Raw genomic sequence first — 22574 nt, forward strand, 5'->3', positions numbered from 1 at the left:
TTCCGCATGGACAATCTTCTTGTGTTGTACACGCTTTCTGTAAATACGGTATATTATATAGGAGAATGCGTTGGTAATTTTGAATGCATCCTTCGCTGCTTATGCATGAAACGTACATACAGGGTCAGAATTTTATCTTGGAACCCGCGCTTATGTGAACAGGTAAAATGGCAACAGTACGGAATAGTGATCCTCTAGGGAGTGATCGGTGTAACCGCAGCCAACTTGGAGCAAAACCGGAAATAAACATATCTATCTCTTTCTATCAGTATTTCTCTCTCTCTTTCTGTGAGTATTTCTGTCCCTTTCTATCAGTATTTCTGTTTCTTTCTTTTTTACAGTTTCTTTCTCTGTCTACTTCCGCTTTTGCTCCAAATCGCAGCAACCAATCAGCGACGATACACGTTGTTCCGATCACTCCCTAGAAGATCCCTAGCCAAGCCAAGTCAAGGCAAGCCAGGCCAACCAGCGTCGCCACGAAATCGGTTGTCGACGCTGGTTGGCTGCGGCCTCACTTGATTTGGTAGTTGAGTAGCGTGGTGTTCCCCCACCGCTAATTATCATGATGCGTACGGGATAGTATGAGGTACTATCCACCATTTCGAATTATCTTTTGCCCACAAGTGACGTCACTTTTGCCCGTTATCTTTGCTTCACTATGACTCGTGGCTTCATATAGAGCAGGCCGTGTCTATAGATATATATGGTCTAAGCATCTACCCTACTTCTGACTTCAGACGTTCTGACGGACAATTGTACCGCTTGCGGGCGTATCCTCATCCGCATGCACAGTCGCATCATCACTCGCAGCGACGTTTAGTGATCTCTTTTCCTATTGGCTACAGCTGAAAGGTTCATGGGAACGACGAAATAGCGGCTTAAAGTGCACGCGCAAGGAAATGCCCCATTGTAAACGCGCCAAACAGGAAGGGACGCTGTTTCTACTGTAAGTTACATTAGAATTGACTAACGCTTGATGATTTTTCGCGGAAAGAGAGACTGAAAAGTGGCGGATTCGCGGCGCGATGGTTTATCGTTTTATTATTTGTTTGCTCGCGGATGAAAAGTCGAAGTATGTACGGGTTTGAATGCAACGACGGATGGTAGACGGGACGTCATTGTAGGTAGTTAGTTTTACGCGTGAGGTATAATTTATTTTTTCGCGAGTGTGGTGGATGCGTCCCATTCTCAGCACGCCAGAAGCTATGCATGGAGAACAGTGATGTGTATTTAAGGTCAATTTATACAGCCACCGACGCGGGAACAATCCGAGTCGGCGAAATCGGTGGGCGCTAACTGGCGAATTTTATACTCGCTACGCGTAGAGCGGTCAAATGAATCTGACCAATGTTTGCGCTCGGATATGGCACGGATAGGCCTCGGACGCGGCTCGTCTCGCATCGACGAGCGTTCACCGATTTTCCTCCGCGCGAGCTCCAAACGTCCGACTCGGATCGTGCCCGTGACGGCGGCTGTGTAAATTGACCTTCACTCGTAACATGTCAGAAAATAGACTTGACATGGATATTGATAATCAAAGTGAAGACGGAGAAATAAAGAAAAGCCCCTCGAAGGATATGGATGATTTTAGGTAACGAATAATTCGACGTTAGATTCTAATCTCCGACCGTAACCTTTAACCTCGAACAGTCAAAGAATATTTCATCCCCATAAGCAATGTTACTTTAAATTCTCGATGCAGGGATAACCTTTCTCTGAACTCACATTCTTTCACTATTTGGTTGTACCTGATGAATCATCTTTTTTTCATTTCTTTTAACGTAGTGCGTGTTTAAGTATTAGTCATTTTGAGAAAAGTATACTTAAAGCTTTTCAGAGGAGGATGGCGGCGATACTGCCGATTCTCTGGACATAAAGCCACCGCAGGCTGTCGTCAGACACCACAAGTCTAACTCGTCGAGAAGGAGAGATAAGCACGGCGATAGGAGGGACCGTAGGGAAGAGAAGGAACGAAAGTCTAGGCACCACGATCGTGGGGAGGACAGGCACAGGGATAAGCACAGGCACCGTAGACATGGAGCGGACCTTTTAGAGAGGCCGGAGCGCTCCGACGGATCTAAAAGGGACAGAGAGAGAATGGAAAGGTTAGAAAGAATAGATGGTCACAGGGACAGAGAATCTAGACACGATAGGAAGGAAAGGAGCACCGGAGATCGTGTTTTGGAGGATTTGAGAGAAAGGTATAGAAGATTTGAGATATTTGAAGCTTACTTGCTGAGCTACTTTTGGCTCGTTGTGCGATTATACTATTGTCTATTATAATATTTGATTTGCAGATTGCTGGATAAGAGAAGAGAGAGGCGAGAGGATTCGCGGGACATTCGTGATTACAAGGCAGAAACACGGCGGGAAATTCGTCTGGACGACTCTCGTGACTTGCGTGATACGCGCGAGCGACGGGAAATACGAATGGAAGATATGCGAGAGCGTCGCGAGATCCGTGCTATTGGAGACGATGTAAGGGAACGTCGTGAAATTCGCATGGAGGAGCACAGGCACATGAGGGTGATGGAGGAGCAATATTCGGAAACGGAGCTGATGGAACGGCCCGAGAGAAGCGAGAAGCGTCACAAGAGATCGCACAAGCACGACAGACTCCGCGATAGGGACAGAGAGAAAGCGGAACGGGAGAAAGAGCACCGGGAGAAACAGTTGCGCGAAGCGATGGAGATCGTTACGGAGGAAGCGGATGAAATGGAAATCAATGAAATACAGATACAGACGAAGGATCCGAAGGAGATGACGGAACAAGAGCTGAGGAAAGAAAGATTATTGGAAGCAGACAGGGAAATGGCCAGGAGAAAAGAAGTCTCTAGAATGGAGTTGGAAGCGCGACGAATGAAGAGAGGAGAGAAGCGGCCGCTGAGTCCCGACAACAATCAAGACCCTTCTATCGTGGAACTGTCGGACGAAAGTCCAAGTCCCATCCATTCGGATGAAGTTTGTTCCAAATCCATAGAGTAAGATTACATGCTTGAACGAATTGAAGGAAATTATTGTATATCTTTGAAATAAATTGATTTGAAATATTTGCTTCGTAGGTCCAGACATTCGTCCGATGGCCAAAGAAGTATACGCGAAAGATCTTCTGACAGACATTCTTCTGATTCATCTGAATCGAGCAGCGAGGACGATGACGAGTCGAACGATTCGAACAAAGGCTCTAACGCTGAATCGAACGACGGGTCTGATTACAACAATCCAAGCCCCTTATCCGTCGATCGCTTAGCCAAGTCTGATCACTCCGACGGGGAATCCCCTGGCCACGTTGACTCGAATGGCGCGACCAAGAACATAGAGGAAGAAGAAAAGAAGGAGGAGGTGCCCGAGTTACCTCCATATTTACCAGCTATTCAAGGTGAATGAACAACTCTTCGCTATATTGCAGTTTTGCGATCTATTTCTAATGTTTTATCTTTCTACAGGCTGTAGAAGCGTAGAGGAATTTCAGTGTCTAAACCGCATCGAAGAAGGTACGTACGGTGTAGTGTACAGAGCACGCGACAAACGTACGGATGAAATTGTGGCCCTGAAACGATTGAAGATGGAGAAAGAGAAAGAAGGATTTCCGATCACCAGCCTCAGAGAGATAAACACTCTATTAAAAGCGCAACATCCGAATATCGTTACTGTTCGAGAGATAGTCGTCGGCAGCAACATGGATAAGATATTTATCGTGATGGATTATGTGGAGCATGATCTGAAATCGTTGATGGAAACGATGAAGCAAAAGAAACAGGTTTTCATACCAGGTAAATGTCGCTGAAGGTAAAAAGATGAGAGAGCGTGGAACAGGGTGTGCAAATAATGATTTCTTTTCGCAGGGGAGGTGAAATGCCTTATGCAACAATTGTTACGGGCAGTCGTACATTTGCACGACAATTGGATACTTCATCGTGATTTGAAAACGTCGAATTTGTTGCTAAGTCATCGAGGTATACTGAAGGTTGGTGATTTTGGTTTAGCGCGAGAGTACGGTTCTCCACTGAGGCAATATACTCCGATTGTTGTAACGCTTTGGTACAGAGCCCCCGAATTGCTACTGAGCGGGAAAGAGTATAGTACTCCCGTCGATATGTGGTCCGTAGGGTAAGGAAACAATTTAAAGAGCGAATAATACTCTCCCACTTCTCTAGATTTACGGTACTACTAACCGGGAATGTCTTTATTTCAGCTGCATCTTCGCAGAATTACTAAGAATGGAGGCATTATTTCCTGGTAAATCCGAGATCGATCAGTTAAATAGAATATTCAAAGAATTAGGCACACCGAACGATCGGATATGGCCAGGATACAGTAAACTGCCGATGGTGCAGAAGATTCCATTCGCTCATTATCCTGTGAACAATTTGAGACAGCGCTTCAGCTTATCCTTGTCGGATCTGGGCGTCGAGCTGTTGAATAAGTATGTTTCCTCCGTCGCGTAGCAATTTTGTGTCGGAATCACACTTTATTCTCTATCGTCTCTTAAATGTATTTGCAGGTTTCTCACGTACGACCCCCAACAGCGAATAACAGCGGAGGACGCGCTAAAGCACGGCTACTTCACGGAAGCACCTTTACCGATCGACCCGCAGATGTTTCCCACGTGGCCAGCGAAATCGGAGCTCGGAGTTCGAACAGCGAACGCTTCTCCGAAACCACCGAGCGGAGGAAAAGAGTACAAACAACTAGGAGACGGAGATGACGCTGATTTGAGCAATTCCGGGTTTCACATGGGTCTCACGGAAGGCGGAAGGCAGCCTCCCGTCGGCGGTGGTTTCCACCTCAAGTTTTAATTGCCTACGAGTTCCATACGAATAAAGACAACGATAATCGTGTGCTTTTCTACGAAATGAACTTGGTCCAATAATTTCATAATACTTGGTGTTCCGCTCTTGGGTCATAATATTCAAAGAAAAGCGTGTACTCCATTGAAAAGTGTTACAAGTTTAACAGAGGAAAGAGGACATTATACGATGATTTTAATCAATGTCGGTTCTTTCAGAAGTTGCTTGGTCGTGGAACATTTTTATGTTTATGCGCTTCGTTTTACTTTGTTCAAGTATTTATGAGAGGTGACCGATAATCGTTAGAGCCACCAACAGGTGAGGGATTGAGGAGAGATCAACGATGCAATATTTTTTTACATTTATTGAGTTCGACACGTTACAAGCCCGGGAGATTCTTCGAAATGTACATGATGAATAAAGCATAACTCTGTTTACATTAAGATTCATTAATTATAATAGAGTCCAAAAATATAGAATTGTAATTATTATCATCTTTTAAAGTACTATCATAATTTCCCTTGTAATTATGAACACACCAAGGCCGTGGCATTATTAGAGGAAGTGCATTATATTCGGAATACCAGTTTGTTTAAGACGAATAAAAAATTATGGTAGAGCATGGGAACAAATAAGACTGCATAATATCATAGGGAAACTAATAAACTTTTATATTTCAAATTTTCAGTTATAATAAAAAACAAAAAGTAGCTGAAACTTTGGTCTAACTGAAAAATGACGGGAAGTATCGATTTCTTTAACGTGCAGGTAATTTGGAATACCGGTATTCGAATTTATCTCGTTTCATGTGCCTACGGTCTGTCTCTATCTCTCTCGCCGCATCGATGGCTCGGAATCGTCGACGCTATGCGTTAAGCGCTCGCCTCTGTCCACCGCTATCCCTGAGCGCGAGCTGCACGAGACCACGTGAGCACATAGCGAGAGTTTACTCATTTACGCACCTCAAGTTAAAATTTAATGAATTAACCTTGTTCGTGTATATACGAATCTCTTTTGCTCAGCAAATGAATATTACAGAAACTAATAATTATCGGACACAGAATATTGCATATTGCCAATAACATTATCTTATTAAGGTCGTATCATTTATGAGTGATAGCAAAAGCTACGAGGAATGGACGAACGACGTATTTAACAAATAACGTAATAAACTGTAGAGATACATTCAAGTAAATAAAAGTTGACGTTCGAATTTATTTACATACGTAAGTATGTATACAGAAGGTGGAATCACAGATATTATTAGAACGTAGTAGTTTTCGATAACCAATGTAATATCGGGACCAATGAAGAAGAAGCAAATAAACTACAAGGAAGAAAGTAGTAGAGAAACGGAACGTTGACTGGATTCTTTCGTTCTCTGCGTTCTCTGGTAGTGATTTATCGTTCATACGAGGCCAACGGGTTGCAACGGGTGTAATAAGCATCGCGTTCTGCCAGCAGCTAACCAATTTTAATTCGTTAATAGGTCGACCCGTATGACCCAAAGTGTCGGAGTCTCTTAAACCAATTGATTCACCCACGTTCTCAGTGCGAACGCGCAATGTGTGTTTTTTCCTCGCAAAACATGATTTTGCTTATTGTCAATTGTGAGCGCTTCTGTTCGTGAGAAAGTTATCTTTTATCATTTGTATTGCGCAAAGTACCGTTACATTACAATAAATTCAGGACAATTCGTTCCACGAATTTCGCTGCAATGTAAATAAATAGATGGATTTCTTGCTAACCTTATCATAAGTCTATGCGAGATGAAGGTAATTTCAATGAAAAATATTTATTGAAAGCAGATTTTTCTTTCTCCTGCTGCTGATTCGTGTTATCCATGAATATATACATAAATCCACCTTCTCAATATACTTACCCTCGAAGTAATCAAACCTCCAACCCATTACAAACTTTTCTTATATTAAAATATGTCAATGTCGTCGGTGTTCTCACGTTGCAGTTTAGAGACCGTAATAATTCTTAAAATACAAACTAAATCCTGTAATTTCTAATCAAAACTATCAGTACCTATTATCGGAAATTAAAGAAACAAACATACTTAAATATGGAATGAGCTTCTCTGTTTGTAGCACCATAGAAGACCTCACATATCCTATTTACTTACTATATATAGATATTTTATGTTAGTAGTGTTTGCTTACAAAGCAAACTTTTACTGTAGGTATTGTTACTTATACTATGTAGATAATAACGAACTTTGAAACTGAATATAACAAACAGTGAATCAACGCTCCACGTTTACGAGTTATGTAAACATGTTTTTATTGCAACATCCTTACTTTTCAATATGTTTTAAACACGATCATGATGTTTATATATATATATATGCTGATGGTCGGTCATTTAATACGATAAAAGTTGATACAGTGTCGAATAATACATTTCATTTAATACGACAAAAGCGTGAAAAATATTCAGCGCGCGCGAAAAAGAATTCTCACGTAAATGCAGACTCGAGTGTACAAACTTTAACTTCGCGATTAAATAATAATTTCTCGCAGCACTTGCATACATATATATGTGTGTTCGTATTAATACGATCGGCTTTGCGATCGGCTGTCGAACAGCTTTACTGAATAATGTTAATAATTCTTCTCATATTACATTAAAGTGTAATTTCGGTTACGGCGTTGCTATTTTTAATACGTAACAACGATTCGTAAGAAAACTCAAATTTGGAAGGATTATTGTCAATATGTTAGATTTACCTCACCAATTTTTACCCGAATATGTAACAAATGGTTTAATCGTTAGTACAAGTCATATATAATGTTCGATCGCTAAATACACGCGGTAAGAAAGAAGGTCTGGAAAATTTCTAAAATCTATAATTCTTTTAACATCGAAACTACTAAAAATCTAATTAAACCAATTGACTTATTAACTTTGACAGAGTTATTCAGTCAATATGGTTTCTTTTAAATGATACAGTGTATTGAGAAATAAATAAGAAATAATAGTGGGAATTGTGTTCGTTTGCAAAAAATGAAGTCTTGCTTACAGTTTAAATTTCGTGATCTTTGCTTAAAAAAAACTGTACTTAATTCTAAACAATCGATGCCTTTTATAATTCTAATTACACTTTATATACAAACTGTGAAGTATATAGTTGTTACATTTTTATGCTGTTTAAAAAATTCGGCAAATTTACAGATGCAGTGGTTTGCCATAATGATGTGCATCTACGCGGGAGTTGCAAGTGCACGAACAGAAGAGGATCAGCAAACATCATCGTCGACCTCGATTACAGGAATGTCCGGTGGGCTGTTGGAACAATGTTTCCATCGGCAGTCTAACGAATGTCCCAATGTTGAAACGACTGGATGTTCCTGTAAAAAGATTATTCTTGCGCATAACAATCCCGAGGACAATGCTGTCCTTTGTTGCAACTTGGACACTAAGAATTTTGAATCCGAACTTTCTTGTGCAGGTCATTGTAAGATTGCTCTATTATATTATCCTAAGCACTATCTATTTTAATATTCCATTAATTGCTTCACCCTCCACGGTCACACCATATATAATAAAAAATTTGGTCACACAGGGTTCACCGCAACCCAGCGTCATTTTTCAGTTACCATTTACATATTTCACATTCATAATAGTCTTTTTCTAGAGATGTAAATTTCGATATGATGAAATTTGTAGTTGTAAAAATAGTGGTAGAAAGAAGCGATTATTTTTGTTAAAATTCACCAAATTTTTAAATTTCAATATCGAGGTTTAAATTCATTTCGAATTTCTACAGGCGCGATATTTGAATTAAAAAATTGCCTGAGGCGCGATACACCCTGTGCGACCGCGAAGAGTTAAATCTCGTTGCCATTTCACCTCGGAATTATTTTTATTCGATCTGGTATCGATTATCTTAAATAATATACTTTGTGCGCATCGTGCACAGTGGTTCCAACAAAACTGAGTTATCAGTTATAAGTTGCTGATATTTATGTTGCGCTATATACTATAAATATATCCAATACACTCATAATTTTAGTTATGACTATCGCATAAAATACAATAGAAGCTACATTTGTAGCGATAATAATGCCTGTGAATGAACTACATTTTTAAGAACTCCTTCAATTATCATGCAACTTCTCTTTATTATGAAAATCATTTTCTGTACTTTCTAAGTGCATTTTAAATATTACAGGATTTCCAGCAAATGTATCTTACATACATATAAGAAATGCGACGTTAGATGTCTTTAACGTAAGCGAGATTCGCTGGAGACGTTTAAAATCACTGGCGATAACCGATGGAAGAATTAATCGTGTCAAAGGGCAATTCCGAATGATGACGCCAACATTATGTTTAAACCTTTCGAACAACGCACTCGTCGAGGTAGAAAACAACTCGCTTACTCGCCTAGCTCACCTTATCACTTTGGACCTATCGTACAACAACCTCACGCATTTACCAGCCTTAAACACAATGAATGACCGTGAATTCTGGTTGGACATATCAGGTATGCGAATGTAAACGAGACTTTTTAATACTGATACTAATATTTCTGTTCGTCTGTGTAAATAATGAAACGTGTTACATTTAGGAACAAATACACTTTGGTGCCACGATATCTACCAGTACATTAACAAGACAGGAGAGAAACAAATTAACTTTAATCGTGAAAATGAAACAGTATGTTCGGCGAGTAAGACGTGGCACTGGTTCAATACTACGGAGCAAGTTCCTCTGAAACAAGTTCGATACCTTAGTTTGGTAATACGTTCGAAATATATAACATAGAACATAGATAGGGTAAAGGTGCCAGTAATTGACAACTTTTCAGAAAAACGTGAAAAATAAGGTTTTCAGAAGTGACGAACTGTCGATATTAGGAGCCGCGGCGCACTGTTGAAAAGAGATGGTTGCACTTCTAAAAACCTTATTTTTCACGTTTTCCTGAAAAGTTGTCAACTACTGGTACCTTTACCCTAATACGTTTATCGTACAATGCAAGTTATCAACTGGGTTGCGCTAATGTGGCATTCGATGTTGAGAAATTGTATTAACTTACAGTTACAAACAGAATGCCCTAGAGGAGATACGTGGCAATGTCAGTGCAACTTCAGGAGAATGGATATTGCCGAAGGTAAACAACCGACGTTAGCAGTAAACGTAGATTGCAGTGGAATTCAAATCACTGAATTACCTGAAAAGTTACCTCGCAATACTATAGCACTAAACGTATCGTACAACAACGTACGTAAATTTTATATCTTCTCGTACCGAAGAGAAATAGCTGTAATATATATCTTGCTTTCTTCTTGTACACCCGATTGTTTGGTTAATTCATAAAGAATCAAAAAGAACGTTCGGATGTCCTTTGTTACTGTAGTTCGTCGTTACAGATAACTGCATTGGATGATCTTAGTACCAATCCGTACTACGAAGACATTAGAGAATTTTTCGCAGACTACAATAATATATCGTCTATAAATAAACTAGAAGGTTCAAAATTCTTGGACAACTACGCCTTCCTTAGTTTACGGTACAACAAAATCAAATCTGTAAGTAAGAGCAGCGAAAATATTGCGATAAGGATACAAGTGCCGCGAGGAAAACTGACGAAGGGGTTGGGAAAGCTAGGAAAACGAGGCGACGGCGGGATCAGTGGTCGGTCGGAGTTCACTTAACTCCGGTAGCTTTCTCATCTTCCTATTGCCTTAGTTAGCCCCTTCCAAGGGGTCCGGAGATTTTTCCAGGGGGGGGGGCAACTTTGGGATGATGGTAAAGAAAAAAAAACCTTGCTTTTTTCAACCTATTTTATAGTGCCAATTTAATGAAAAATTTAAAACCGAAATTTAAAAATATTCCCTTTTCTTAGTATAAACTTAATAAAGATCCATTTTGAAAAATGAGCGACTTTTTCTCAAAAGCCAGGGGGGGGGCAACTGCCCCTTTTGCACCCCCCTCCGGACGCCCATGGCCCCTTCAGATTTTTTCGCGGCATCTATATACATCGCACAATTGATGTGAACATCGGGAAATTATTCGTATAAATGTTTAGCTTCCAACGTACATGTTAAGTCCGAATGCACACGATAAGAATTTCGCCAGTTCACGGCTTGTAAAGCTCGGAGGAAACGAGCTACATTGTGACTGCAATACAGCTAAATACATCAAGGTGTGTATGCATCATTTACATGTGCAACGAGCAAGTGTAATGTTTTCGCTTATATTCTAGGTATGGCTGCAAACTCGCATACTCGACTCGGATGAAGTATTATGTGAAAATGTAAAGGAGAAAGTCGTCGATTTAGAGCCTTCTAAGATGTGCGTCTATCCTGGTGATTGGACGGATTATATTTACTATATTATCGCTACGGAAGTTGTACTTTTAATGAGTCTAATAGCTAAAGTATCGTACGATTATTGGGTCTTTAAAACGGCAGGCTACCTTCCATGGCCAGCAAATAAGATGCCAAAATTGCCTTGCGACTGGCTGTGCGAGACCTAACAATAAATCTCGTGATTCGCCTAGATTATATAATCCAACAAGCTAACTTCCAACAAATCATATCTTGATAGCTTTTTTACGGAATTAAAAAGTTTTCATATTTCCACATCATAATGTACGATTCCCTTCCCTTTAGATTCGAAAGTTCATAACCGAATATACATACATGTAGATATACGTAATCGCACCTCTGCCTTCGGAGCTATTTCGGCGCATTTTCAGATTTTTATGCGATTGATAGAAAATGAAGCCAATCTTCTGCTAGTGTCTTAGAAGCTGTGACATAATTATAAGCAATCACGATTATTTTGGCAACAACTACATATTTTGGTACATATTAATTAACATTAACCTATCGTAATTGATACAAGATATGTGTTCACTAAACAAGGAACCAGTTGCCATATACCTTAATTGTGGGATAATAACGCATATTAAATATGTATAATTTTAGACTACTGTTCACGCGTAGTAAAAATGTGATATTCGTTACTAGAAATTACTGTTTGTGTTCAGTATATATTATCGGAGGAGATTGATACAATATTTTATAAATGCATGCAACATTTCTATTTATTTTACTGTACGCTATACAGAATTCTAAGTCTTTAGAAATGGTAATGTATCATTACCTCGTTACTCATGATTTCTGCGTAAGTGTTCATCTATTTTAATTGCATCCTTCTGCGAGAAGCAATTTTATAATCGAAACAAACGCGATACGTACGTATAAAATCATAGAATGTATTTGTACTGAGAAATACGCGGTAGGCTGTACATCAAGTGTGATAATTACTTTTCTACGATTGTCGTTTCATGAAGGTATTTTAAAATTCGTTGTATTCAATAAGTCTGATATTTATAATAAATCATGGATATATTTTATGCGTTTTCGCCTAATATTTTTACGCGCACGAAATCGTTCGAATTGCGGGTACACAGTTCTTGTTGGTGGAATCATCCTGATCATTCTCCCAAAATCGAATCACAGAACTGCCATTATACACATTATCTTTTCTATAATTATTTTTTACCTTAAATTGTGTTTTCACTGTTTATAGTTTTATGCTTCTTCAGCTTTTTAATGGGCATTTCGTTGCTGCGTTTTATTATTCTCCTGTTTTTATTCATACTTTGCCTCGATACTCCCAATTTCTTTTTAACAGACATAGCACGCTTTTTTAATCGTCCATCTTTGTTCCTTTGACTTGCATTTTTGGTACCTTTTTTGTTTCCCTTGTTCATTCCTTTATCTTCTTTTCCTTTGCTTACTGTCTCGTTTTGTTTCTTTTTAAAAGCACTCACTGCAAGTTTGCTAAAATAAATAGATAGGAAATGAAAGTGTCAGTAGCGTTTTACGTTAATAAAACTGAACTTAAATGTAAACGTAAAGGTACTGTACCTTTTACTTTCCTTACTGCGCGCACGTTTAAACGCTGGTATAGTAGATATTTTTTCTCTAGTAGAAGCTGTACGTTCCAGTTTCCGTTTTTCCTTTTTACTATGTTTTTTCATAGCCAACATATAATCAGGAACATCGCATCCGGACTCCCGCATCACAGCAGCTATACTAAAGTTTTCATACGTATAAACAAGCTACTTACGGTTTATTCTGTTGTGCCCAGGCAACGCCCAAGCACACGCGTTATATACACTACTATATATTGTTGCGCCTGGGCGCGTCCATCGCAGGCCACCCCGACGCAAAGGGTAGAATAATACGCGGGTGTACACATGATACAACTATATTTCGATATACAGAGCAATAACAGTATACAACAGTACAACCCGCACGTCCGAACGCTATGGCGTTCGGTACCAGACAGTCTTCTTGCCGGCCTCCTGATTGCCCTCTTGAAGGGGGCCGACCTTCTTTCTTCAGCTGCGAGTACCAGCAGGCCATGCACAGGCCTATACCCGGTGCTCGCAACAATATTATACGTATTATATTACTCGAGAACTTTAGAAACGTTTCTAAGCTTAGACATTCGCGTGGCACCCGCGAATCTACGAAATCAGCAAAAATTTCGCCGTGACCATATATGGCACGGCACCACGCCCAATAGAGAAAATAAAACCGATTTGCAGAGTCAAATCGGGAGACTCGAGATCCGACCCTCGATCGGGTAACACGGCTAAAACCTACTTGTACACCTCAGTCTAGTTTAGTTGTTTTTGAATAAAGACTTAGTCTTTGAGTTCAATCACTCCCGAACACACGATTACGCCAGATTCCCTACCAGGCTTGCGAGCCATCACACAGGACACAACAATTCTACTATGTATACCCAGTAGATTTAAGTAGATTACATAATAATGTATGTATTTACCTTCTCAGATTTGTAGTATCCTGTTCAGTAAAGAAGGTAACTGCTTTTCCTCTGTGTCCAGCTCTGCCAGTACGACCTATTTCAGTTGATCGATGTTTAGCATATTGAGATCCGTGTTTTCACGTGAGATTTGAAAATACGTACCGATTCTATGAACGTAAGAAATAGCAGACGGTGGGAAATCATAATTAATAACAAGATTTACACCTTTAAAATCGATACCTCTTGCCATTAATTCGGTACATATCAAAACCCATATTTTCCCTTCTCTGAAGCACCGAACTACATTGTCTCTCTAAAACAAGAGGAATTATTCTTATACAATCCTATCGACAAGCGTATAACTATACAATTTAAGTAGTGGAAAATACCTGCGTCTGTGTTCTGTCAGCATGGATAACATCGACGTTAATTCCGTCGTATATAAGTTCGTTAAATAATTCTTGAGCTCTTTCCTTACTTTCTACGAACACTAGTACAGGTGGCAATACTCCCTTTATTAAACGTAACAATGCCATTTATTGAAATTGATTTAGCAAGAATATAAATCTACGTGCACGTTATATACTACCTTTTGAATAATATTTCTAAGCGCTATGAGTTTCCCTCTCTCTGCTCCGACAAATAAGAGTTCTTGTTTCACCAAATCGGTTGCGGCATTCCTGTAATAAGTACAGCGCTGGTTAATACGTTGCTCGTACGAGTGATATCGAACATTTGCGATTAACCATTACGGCGAGAAATGAAACAATTTAAACCTGTGACCAACGGTAACCGTTACGAGACCTTTCAAGTTGTGCCGGCACCATTTCGACACTACGGGAGTATTGGTTGCACTAAACATAGCTCTCCGTAAATTCTCATTCGTACATGCTCCTGAAATCTCTTCCAATTGATCTCGGAAGCTGCGCGCTCCATCTTCGAAAAGTTTGTCCGCCTCGTCCACGATTAGCCATTCGACGCTACACAGATTTAATTAAATGTTTCTTACACTGCATCGAGATGAAATTCAAGGCGAAGCAGATTCTATGAAAATACGTTTACTTGTTCAGGGATATAGCTGGCGGATCCTGATTCAAGAGATATATTATCCTCCTTGGTGTAGTAATTAATATATCTGCGAGATAAAATTATTATACTGATCTTTGTTAGTCAAATTATTTTACCGAAAGTAAGTTCCTCTGTATATTCTCTACTAACCAAATTTCTGCGAACTTTTAGGCCCATACTTCTGTAATGCTTGGTTAATTTTACTGATAATATGAATTCTGTAATTACAACCTTCGCTGAGGCGTACGCATTCTCTATACGTTTGTTTGGCTAATTCTCTGGTTGGGCATAAAATAACAGCTCTGAACCCTTTTCTCTGTGGTCCTTTCAAATGATGAATTATTGGCAATAAAAAGGCAGCTGTCTTCCCAGATCCTGTCGGAGCACAAGCTAGTATTTGCCTGCCCTGTGTTAATCGTAATCGTAAATCAAATAAATGCTCAATTTCTCGCTAGTTTCTGTCGTAAAGATATTATTAGTTGTTAGGTATGATTCTTTTACTTGCAACATAACGGGCATAGCTTGCATTTGAATTGGCGTGGGATTTATATAACCACAGCTTATAAAATTGTTTACTAATCGTTCAGGTACATCGTAAATCTTTAACAGCTCCAAAAATTGCGATATAGGTTCAGGTATACGACTGCCTGTAACGCTTATACGATGTTGATTTCGAAACTGATTAATCTAAAAAGAAAGAGGATAATTTAAACTGAGAATCTCCTCGGAGGTATTCGATTCGCAGTAGTAAACCATTTAAAACCTTTTCCTGTTCCAGCTTCAATCGTTTCTCCTCGCTGAAAGAATCTTTATCCTTTTTGGACTTTTTTCTACTTCCACTTGTGGGAACAGATATCCCATCGAGCAGTACTAACTCATCGTTGGTGTTTTCTGCATTGCTATCATCCTCATTGTGCTTCCTTTTCATCGGCAGCGTCAAAGAATTCGTGACACTGCAGGACACAGTTTCTTCTTCGTTTCCAAGCACATTTTCAGTCTGCTTTTTGCTCAGCTATTGAAAACCAAATACTCATCGTCTGTTTCAATCATGTTTAAAATTTGTATTTCAGAGTACCTACCTGAAACCTTTCTGCATCTGTGTGAAATCGTTTTTTATCAAATTTCACGCCGCGAGAAAGCTTTCGGAACAGTTCGTAGGCATCCATCTTCCTCTTCTTTATCTAATAACAGCTAATTCGATTTTAATTTGATACATGTGCTTCTATTTATGTACGTTCGTGTAACCATAACCTGTCATAATCTCAACCGTCGAAAGTAGCGAAAGCATAGACACATATATATATATATGGAGCATATACTGAGGGGGGTTGCATGGTTCGCGGTAAGGGGGGTGATACAGGCAAAGCGGGTAACTCCGTTCCTCCTCGGTGCTATTCGGAAATACAATGACGTTATATATCTATGAGGGATACTTACAAGGGGAGGACCTAACCCAGACCGATTTTGATGAGCCTTGGCACGATGGATCTATGTCGAAAATAAGTAAATAGGTGTCCAAGCGTCTTAATAATATATATGGGCCAATGGGCCTTAATAATAGAGATATTTATATAGAAATTATACAAAATTTCATAGTGGCCGTGGGGTTTTAATGGGTAAAAATCCCACACTACCCTGGCGCCCCCGCGGGATTCCCCTCTGAAGGAGTCGGGGTGCCTTTTGAAGATGTCCCCACGTTAAAAAAAAATTTATAAATTTTTTTAATTTGTGAAAATCTTCAAAAGACACCCCGACTCCTTCAGAGGGGAATCCCGCGGGGGCGCCAGAGTAGTGTGGGATTTTTACCCACTAAAACCCCACGACCACTATACTTTTAATAATTTACATGTAAATATTTTTTTTATTAAGGTCCATTGGCAGAAACGTTCGGACACCTATTTACTTATTTTCGACATAGATCCATCGTGCCAAGGCTCATCAAAATCGGTGTCTACCACATGGTGTCCTCCCCTTGTTAGTCGAAAAGGTTAGGTATACTTATACATACATTCAAAATTTCGTATATCATGTAGGTTATATATATTTAACAAAATTAGTAAATAGAATGAAGTTTTTTTTTAAATACAATCGTATTTATAGATATTTGCAATAATAGTTATATTTTTAAAGATTTTGTAAGCTTAAAAAGAATATAATGAAAATTGCTGATATAAATTCGTGCAATACATAAACATAATTAATATGCATAAATAATTATATAGTAAAATAGATATACATATATCATTATTTATATTTTCTTTCTCCAACTGTTCGTAGTTTTTATTTTTCCTGCGATTTGCACAACCGCTTACTACGTAATAAGTCATTGTTACACTCAGTTAATGTATGATTATTTTATACCACGACCACTACAACGCTTCTAACGTTGAAGAAAAATGACATGAACCGAATGTATCCGAAGCTAACCACCGAATTGCCTGTATCGTTTCTGCCTTTGCCCCTCCGATCTTATGTTCCCCTTGCCGACAGTTCTCCCTTCCGCTCCGTCTATATAGTCTATGGCCAGACCTATGTTTTGTCACGTGGTCATGTTAAATTGTCAACGTGTGTAAGGAGGTGTGGTTATGTGTGGTGCAGTACAGTGTGTATGTAAATAGATGTAAATAGTTGAATGCGGCTGCGACCTGTCAGTGATTTACAAATACATATATTACATAGTGACATATACATTGCCAACATTAATATGTAAAGCAGACTGACAATAGGACGGCAAGAAACGACTTCGGCGATTCCATCTCACCCCATCTATTAAAGTTAAATCATTAACGTGACAGTTAAAAAATTGTAGCTACCTACCGGTAATCACGGTAAAAAAAAGTACCGTCTCGAAAACAGTAACCATCTCGGTGTAATATTAATGGAATATTCAGAATGCGAAGAACATGTAAATAATTAGCGAAATTTCTATTCTTGAAGATTAGTTTCCATCAAATTAGTGCCTTCGATTTGGAATTTATGTACGAAGTGGAAATGTGTGTGGATCTTTTCACCCTTTTGTGAATACGAGGGAAAATTTGCCAAATCCAGTTCAATGTTTCTATTAACGCATAATACGGAATTCTCGTTATAACATGTAACATGGACGTAAGTAACGATTCGTATGTATGTAAATTCGAGTAACAAATCAATTCTTGAAAAGATACTTTTTTCAAATGATATTGCCTTTCTGCAAAAATGTGTATTTCACACGAAAATGTTAACACGTTCGAAGACAAAAATCTATTATACTGAGAATAGGTATATTATTAATAATGTATGAACATTTATTTATGTTCATTTCATTTAGATTATGAAACTATACATATTTTCGGACTGATAGGTCTTTAATACATTTCTCCTTAATATCTCTGAAATAATATATATAGTGATAGTGGCATTATATAATTAATTATGACTGAAAATCACCATAATTCATTGTAATATTTTACTTAACTTCTTTCCAGATTACTATGTAACATTATTATTTAATTACTTTATTCATATCTTTGCGAATACAAACGGTATGTTTGTTAATACAATTCTCTCTGATTGGTGCGAGAAAAAATATTTTATTTTCTATCCGCCTTAAGTAAGAGTGGATCTCTCCGTTACCAAGAGATAGAACCATATTTTCTTTAATATCTATTTTCCTTAAATACACATTTAACGTCATTTTTAGCAGACCTATTTAAAGAATTAAAAATATGGAAGGGTATTCGTATATTTCGTGTATAAAAATTAATGGAGTTCATATCTTACCGCCCCTGGTACGTACATACATATAAATATTAATATTCATCACTGCGATAATTAATTTATTCAATGGTAGAGTTTTATTATTTTCAGATGACTAAAGACCTTAAAGAGGAAATGTCCAATTATAAGCAACTCGCAATGAACGTAGAAAGAAAGTTAGAAGCTTTACGTGTTGCTAAACCGTACGGCAATGAGGTCGAGACAGAACCAGTTAGGAAAGAATCCAAGTTCCCGCAATTGAAAAGAAGAATTTGTAGCGCAAAGAAACATTCGGCTGGTTTTGAAAGTAAGAGCAGTAATTGCAAAGAAATAGTCACAGCTACGAATGGTATTTCAACAGACACGTCTGACAGTTCTACTGAAAATACAGAAAGACTATCGCAATGGGATCAGAATAGGAAACCAGACATAGAATGTAAGCCAGAACGTCAGATAAATCTAGCTCCTGGTATTATCTCGAGGCCGGAGTCGATAGCCGGCATTAACGAGGACCATCGTTCAAACGAAACCACCTCGACGAGGTCCGATGCTACCGAAGTAACATCGGAGGTTTGGAAGCCACGAGTACCTAAAACATTGGATATTATTCCATTGTCTTTGAATAATCCCAATGACGAAAGAAACGGAAGCTACCAAGAATGTGGTTTGGACAATGTAGGAAACACTCCGAAGTTAGTGCGCCAAGGTTCTTATGTGTTAGACACTCCGAGTCCTATATTACTGGCGCACATGCAAATGGAACTAGCTAGTTCGACCTGCAGCCCTTGCTCGGAATATGTTCCATCCTCGAATATAAATACAGTACGTCGGAAGGAATGGAATATCGCGCAAGCTAAAATTGAGTGGGAGAACAAGTCTAAAAGCAAAGAACTTCTTCCTGGGGAATCATTGGGAGGCTTTCCGAAGCGAAAGGGACCGTGCTGCTCCAACAGCAATCGCAACATCCGTAAATCAATTTCCTTGCAGGCGAAACCTAAATCTATGTTTATACCATACTCGTCCGCCAGATCTGTCGACTGCATTCAAACGATGCTAGCTAACGAACGTCTGAACAATAATAGCGTAGAGATGACTGATAACGGAAGGTTCGTCACGGACAATAGCAAGGAGAAGAAACGTAGGTTTCAGAACTGGAAGCCGTGCCATAGTTTCCCCAAAAGTGCCACTTCTCGTTCGACGTATAAACGTGGTTGTTCCTTGGAAAATTTGACCAGCGTCGATGCACCTTCCGCCAAATACGTTGAGAACGGATATGATAAAATCCCAGCGAGCAGCAATTACGCGAAAGAGATCTCAACGAGTCCGAAATCGCAGGACTCTACTTCCAAATTGAAATCTTCCATCGCGTCCAATAAACTTTTAACGATTTACAAAAAGGTCCAAGAGATGCATATGAAGCAGATGGCTGAACTGATGTCTCGGCAGCAAAGAGAACAGACGTTGCTCCAAGAAGAGTTCGAAGAGCAACAGTTGCTTCTATTGACCGAGATCAGAAAGTCTTTCCCAGAAATTTTGGCCCCGTTGCTCTCTGAAAATGTTCTGTCTACCACTTTCGGTCAAGTTATTCCTGACAACGAAAAGCTTATCGAAAGTATTCGTCATAGTACGGAGAATACTGAAAGTCTGAGAAGTAATCTACACGAAAAGAGCAAAGTAGAACATTTACAAGACAATAATACAGACGTAAGCTCGTGTCCACTTGACTATATTTGCTCGGAGACAGAGTCGACGTACAAAAGTGATAGCCCCGTAATAACGGTGGAAGAGAACGTAGCCGAGACGCAGCTGAATAATACGAGCAGTCACGAAAGAGAATTAGTGGAAGAGGGTGGTAGGTGTAAACGTTTGAACGTCAGCCGACAGTTATTTCCTCTAGATAGTAAAACTACCCACCTGCCGATTCTCGATAGGACAATGTACGGAGCTAAGCATGTAAGAGATTATCATTTTAAATACACATTTCTCATTTGAAACGTTAGTGAAAATCTTAAACTAGTTCATATGTATGCGTGCGTGCGCGCGTGTGTAGATAGAAGCAGTAAATTTAATCAATGCATACGCAAGAGGCTATTTAGTGCGTAGAATGATACGAACGGAACGTGTAATCGCTTTGAAAAATACGTACAAGGAAGCGTTACACTGTATGCTGAAGCTCCATGTCGACGCGCCTCTTAATAGATCAGAATTCAATTTTCTACATCGCCTTCAGCTGCAGGTAAGATTCGCAACAATTTGAGAGGAAAATGTCTTGCGCTGTGTTTATATTTAACAATTAATTTAATAAAGTTTCGCCATTGTTTCGCTAGCTATATAAATACATAGAACATTTATATCTGTTATCTATCTTTCATCATTTCGTTCGTATTCTAGTAATTGGCGATAATAATATTGGATAGAACAAAGCAAATAATTTCTAGTTGTAAACAGTCCATCGGGTTATCGTTAATTTAGGAATATGGCTTTTTAAAATTATTATCTTGTTACCGTTGGTGAATAAAAATAATCATTCGTTCGAGTATGAAGTTTATAAGAATTTTGTGATTTCTAAAAGTGCGACGCAGCTTCTATGAATATAGTGGAGTTATTTGCCCAAAGTCCCAAGAAAAGAATGCAAGTAATAGAGCAAGATCGTGAAATCAAGCAATCTCGCATAGAACGTCCGACATCTGCCAGATCGTATTCATTTGCAACTCAGCGGACCTTAGCCAGGAAAAAACTCAAGGAGTATGACTCTGCATAGTATAATTTACTTTCGCTTTCTATAGAACGTTCGATAAATACTAATGATGTAGAACTCCATTGAATTAAAATAAATTATTTCATTATTTGCTGTTACTGTCTCCATTAACTAGAATTAATACCATATTTTTATTACTACGATTCATGAGTGGCTTGCTTCGTGTAGTAATAGTTTGCATCGCAAACATTTAGGCAGTCTTTTCCTGTAGCTAAAGAGAACTCGAAAACGAAGATTTTCGAATAGAGTGCTTTTATTTTTCTGTCAGTACGGTAACCGATCGGCCAAGCTTCGAGACATGATGAGCGTTCTTTGATTTATTTATCGTTCTTTATCTGTCCCCTTGCCAGAATGGAAGACTATCAACCATCTTCGTTTGCTCGTTCATGCTTGTCCAGATCTCGATGTCAGACTTGGACTTCTGACATTAAAGAGAAACTTATCTCTCCAAACATTTTATGTAAGTATTTCTTTCCCTTTTATGTAGAAATTATTTACAGTATAGCAACGGATTACTTAATCGCGTAGATACTCTTTGAATATCGAGTACACGATGCATTTATAATAAGTACTTTCTGAATTTCAGATCACAGTATTAAAAGAAGCACTAGTGCAGGGACAGTAAGAAAACCGTGGCGGTGAAACTATAATTAGTGCCTTGAATTGTCCTAATTTTATTACATCGTGTATGCGTAAACATCATCGCATGTACATGAACACGCTCTGTGCCTGAATTTTTAATAAATTTGTTTTCTACAAAAATATAATCTCCCATATAGTACGTTTACACGAATTGTCTATATCACATTTAACTGACAAGGGGAGGACACCATGTGACAGACATCGATTTCAATGAGCCTTGTAACGATGGATCTATGTAAAAAATAAGTAAATAGGTGTCTGAGCGTTTCAGCCAATAGGCCTTAATAATAGAGATATTTACATGTAAATTATTAAAAAATTCATAGTAGCCATGGGGTTTTAGTGGGTGAAGTCCCACCCTACCCTGGCGTCCCCGGGGATTCCCTTCTGGAGGAGTCGGGGTGCCTTTTGAAGATTTCCTCAAGTTAAAAAAAAAATTATAAAAAAAAATATATTTTTTTTAACGTGAAGATATCAAATGGCACCCCGACGTCTCCAGAAGGGAATTCCCTGCGGGCGCCAGGGTAGTGTGGGATTTTTACGGACTAAAGCCCCACTGTCACTATGAAATTTTTAATAATTTACACTAGTCAAAATCGGTCACGGGATCGGTCCACGGGACTTTCAGCGTCGAATCGACGCTCGTTTTGAACGTTAAAACCAATCACGTGACCGACGCTCAACCAATGAACGAACGTCTAGCGGAAAAGCTAAACCGAGTTTAGCTTTTCTGCCTAATGCTGAAAGTCACGCGGACCGATCACGTAACTGGTTTTGAC

The 22574-nt window shown here is 38.9% G+C and overlaps 4 protein-coding genes and 1 long non-coding RNA gene across 28 annotated transcripts; 3 read left to right on the forward strand and 2 right to left on the reverse strand.

Moving 5' to 3' along the window:
- The first annotated feature begins 873 nt into the window (after positions 1-873).
- Positions 874-5225, forward strand: LOC143376190 (uncharacterized). Of its 16 annotated transcripts, XM_076826167.1 has the most exons (10): positions 953-1120; positions 1514-1591; positions 1830-2201; positions 2298-2981; positions 3063-3379; positions 3447-3773; positions 3846-4110; positions 4196-4426; positions 4505-4838; positions 5009-5225. In XM_076826167.1, the coding sequence occupies exons 1-9, from the start codon at positions 1089-1091 to the stop codon at positions 4797-4799; spliced, it is 2601 nt and encodes an 866-aa protein (XP_076682282.1). In that variant the 5' UTR covers positions 953-1088; the 3' UTR covers positions 4800-4838; positions 5009-5225. The 16 variants fall into 16 exon arrangements, with proteins under 16 accessions (XP_076682365.1, XP_076682282.1, XP_076682300.1 ...); XM_076826185.1 differs by having other exon boundaries at positions 953-1235; positions 1507-1591; positions 4505-5225; XM_076826175.1 differs by having other exon boundaries at positions 953-1235; positions 4505-5225.
- Positions 5226-5435: 210 nt separating this feature from the next.
- On the reverse strand, positions 5436-6992 carry LOC143376275 (uncharacterized). Of its 2 annotated transcripts, XR_013087063.1 has the most exons (3): positions 6856-6992; positions 6673-6775; positions 5436-6410 (listed from the first exon to the last, which is right to left on the reverse strand). It is a non-coding gene; the product is annotated as an uncharacterized LOC143376275 (long non-coding RNA). The 2 variants fall into 2 exon arrangements; XR_013087062.1 differs by lacking the exon at positions 6856-6992 and having other exon boundaries at positions 6539-6678.
- Positions 6039-12165, forward strand: Hfw (leucine-rich repeat domain-containing protein hfw). Of its 5 annotated transcripts, none has more exons than XM_076826392.1 (8): positions 6039-6183; positions 7971-8247; positions 8971-9285; positions 9370-9539; positions 9840-10022; positions 10172-10330; positions 10831-10947; positions 11008-12165. In XM_076826392.1, exons 2-8 carry the CDS (start codon positions 7971-7973, stop codon positions 11278-11280), a joined length of 1494 nt encoding a protein of 497 aa, XP_076682507.1. In that variant the 5' UTR covers positions 6039-6183; the 3' UTR covers positions 11281-12165. The 5 variants fall into 5 exon arrangements, with proteins under 5 accessions (XP_076682507.1, XP_076682491.1, XP_076682514.1 ...); XM_076826376.1 differs by lacking the exon at positions 6039-6183 and adding an exon at positions 6399-6565; XM_076826399.1 differs by lacking the exon at positions 6039-6183 and adding an exon at positions 7048-7066.
- Ais (DExD-box helicase 52) lies at positions 11827-17290 on the reverse strand. Its single transcript, XM_076826362.1, has 13 exons — positions 17183-17290; positions 15740-15935; positions 15424-15672; positions 15162-15347; positions 14811-15066; positions 14655-14727; positions 14369-14572; positions 14182-14272; positions 13982-14104; positions 13755-13905; positions 13611-13686; positions 12683-12850; positions 11827-12595 (listed from the first exon to the last, which is right to left on the reverse strand). The coding sequence occupies exons 2-13, from the start codon at positions 15824-15826 to the stop codon at positions 12316-12318; spliced, it is 1944 nt and encodes a 647-aa protein (XP_076682477.1). The 5' UTR covers positions 15827-15935; positions 17183-17290; the 3' UTR covers positions 11827-12315.
- An 83-nt stretch (positions 17291-17373) lies between these two features.
- On the forward strand, positions 17374-21929 carry LOC143376219 (uncharacterized). 4 transcript variants are annotated; one of them, XM_076826332.1, is made up of 8 exons: positions 17374-17488; positions 17603-17765; positions 18125-18427; positions 18507-20348; positions 20446-20631; positions 20968-21140; positions 21504-21613; positions 21740-21929. In XM_076826332.1, the coding sequence occupies exons 3-8, from the start codon at positions 18365-18367 to the stop codon at positions 21793-21795; spliced, it is 2430 nt and encodes an 809-aa protein (XP_076682447.1). In that variant the 5' UTR covers positions 17374-17488; positions 17603-17765; positions 18125-18364; the 3' UTR covers positions 21796-21929. The 4 variants fall into 4 exon arrangements, with proteins under 4 accessions (XP_076682447.1, XP_076682457.1, XP_076682437.1 ...); XM_076826342.1 differs by lacking the exon at positions 17374-17488 and having other exon boundaries at positions 17499-17765; positions 18125-18181; positions 18340-18427; XM_076826322.1 differs by lacking the exon at positions 17374-17488 and having other exon boundaries at positions 17499-17765.
- The last annotated feature ends 645 nt before the right edge of the window (positions 21930-22574 follow it).

This window comes from Andrena cerasifolii, chromosome 1, assembly GCF_050908995.1.
Source record: "Andrena cerasifolii isolate SP2316 chromosome 1, iyAndCera1_principal, whole genome shotgun sequence".
Taxonomy (NCBI): Eukaryota; Metazoa; Arthropoda; class Insecta; order Hymenoptera; family Andrenidae; genus Andrena; species Andrena cerasifolii.

Excerpts from the sequence above, each read along its gene's own strand:
- Ais (XM_076826362.1), bottom strand. The coding sequence starts at position 15,826 with ATGGATGCCTACGAACTGTTCCGAAAGCTTTCTCGCGGCGTGAAATTT. Across the intron at positions 14,105-14,181 it reads TTAGAAATATTATTCAAAAG|GGAGTATTGCCACCTGTACT; the intron begins GTAGTATATAAC and ends CGTTTAATAAAG. Across the intron at positions 12,596-12,682 it reads CGCAGTAAGGAAAGTAAAAG|CAAACTTGCAGTGAGTGCTT; the intron begins GTACAGTACCTT and ends TATTTATTTTAG.
- LOC143376190 (XM_076826158.1), top strand. The coding sequence starts at position 1,089 with ATGCAACGACGGATGGTAGACGGGACGTCATT. Across the intron at positions 2,202-2,297 it reads TTGGAGGATTTGAGAGAAAG|ATTGCTGGATAAGAGAAGAG; the intron begins GTATAGAAGATT and ends TTTGATTTGCAG. Across the intron at positions 3,380-3,446 it reads ATATTTACCAGCTATTCAAG|GCTGTAGAAGCGTAGAGGAA; the intron begins GTGAATGAACAA and ends ATCTTTCTACAG.
- Hfw (XM_076826367.1), top strand. The coding sequence starts at position 7,336 with ATGTGTGTTCGTATTAATACGATCGGCTTTGCGATCGGCTGTCGAACA. Across the intron at positions 8,248-8,970 it reads ATCCGAACTTTCTTGTGCAG|GATTTCCAGCAAATGTATCT; the intron begins GTCATTGTAAGA and ends TAAATATTACAG. Across the intron at positions 10,948-11,007 it reads ATACAGCTAAATACATCAAG|GTATGGCTGCAAACTCGCAT; the intron begins GTGTGTATGCAT and ends CTTATATTCTAG.
- LOC143376219 (XM_076826332.1), top strand. The coding sequence starts at position 18,365 with ATGGAAGGGTATTCGTATATTTCGTGTATAAAAATTAATGGAGTTCAT. Across the intron at positions 18,428-18,506 it reads TTCATATCTTACCGCCCCTG|ATGACTAAAGACCTTAAAGA; the intron begins GTACGTACATAC and ends TATTATTTTCAG. Across the intron at positions 20,349-20,445 it reads CAATGTACGGAGCTAAGCAT|ATAGAAGCAGTAAATTTAAT; the intron begins GTAAGAGATTAT and ends GCGCGTGTGTAG.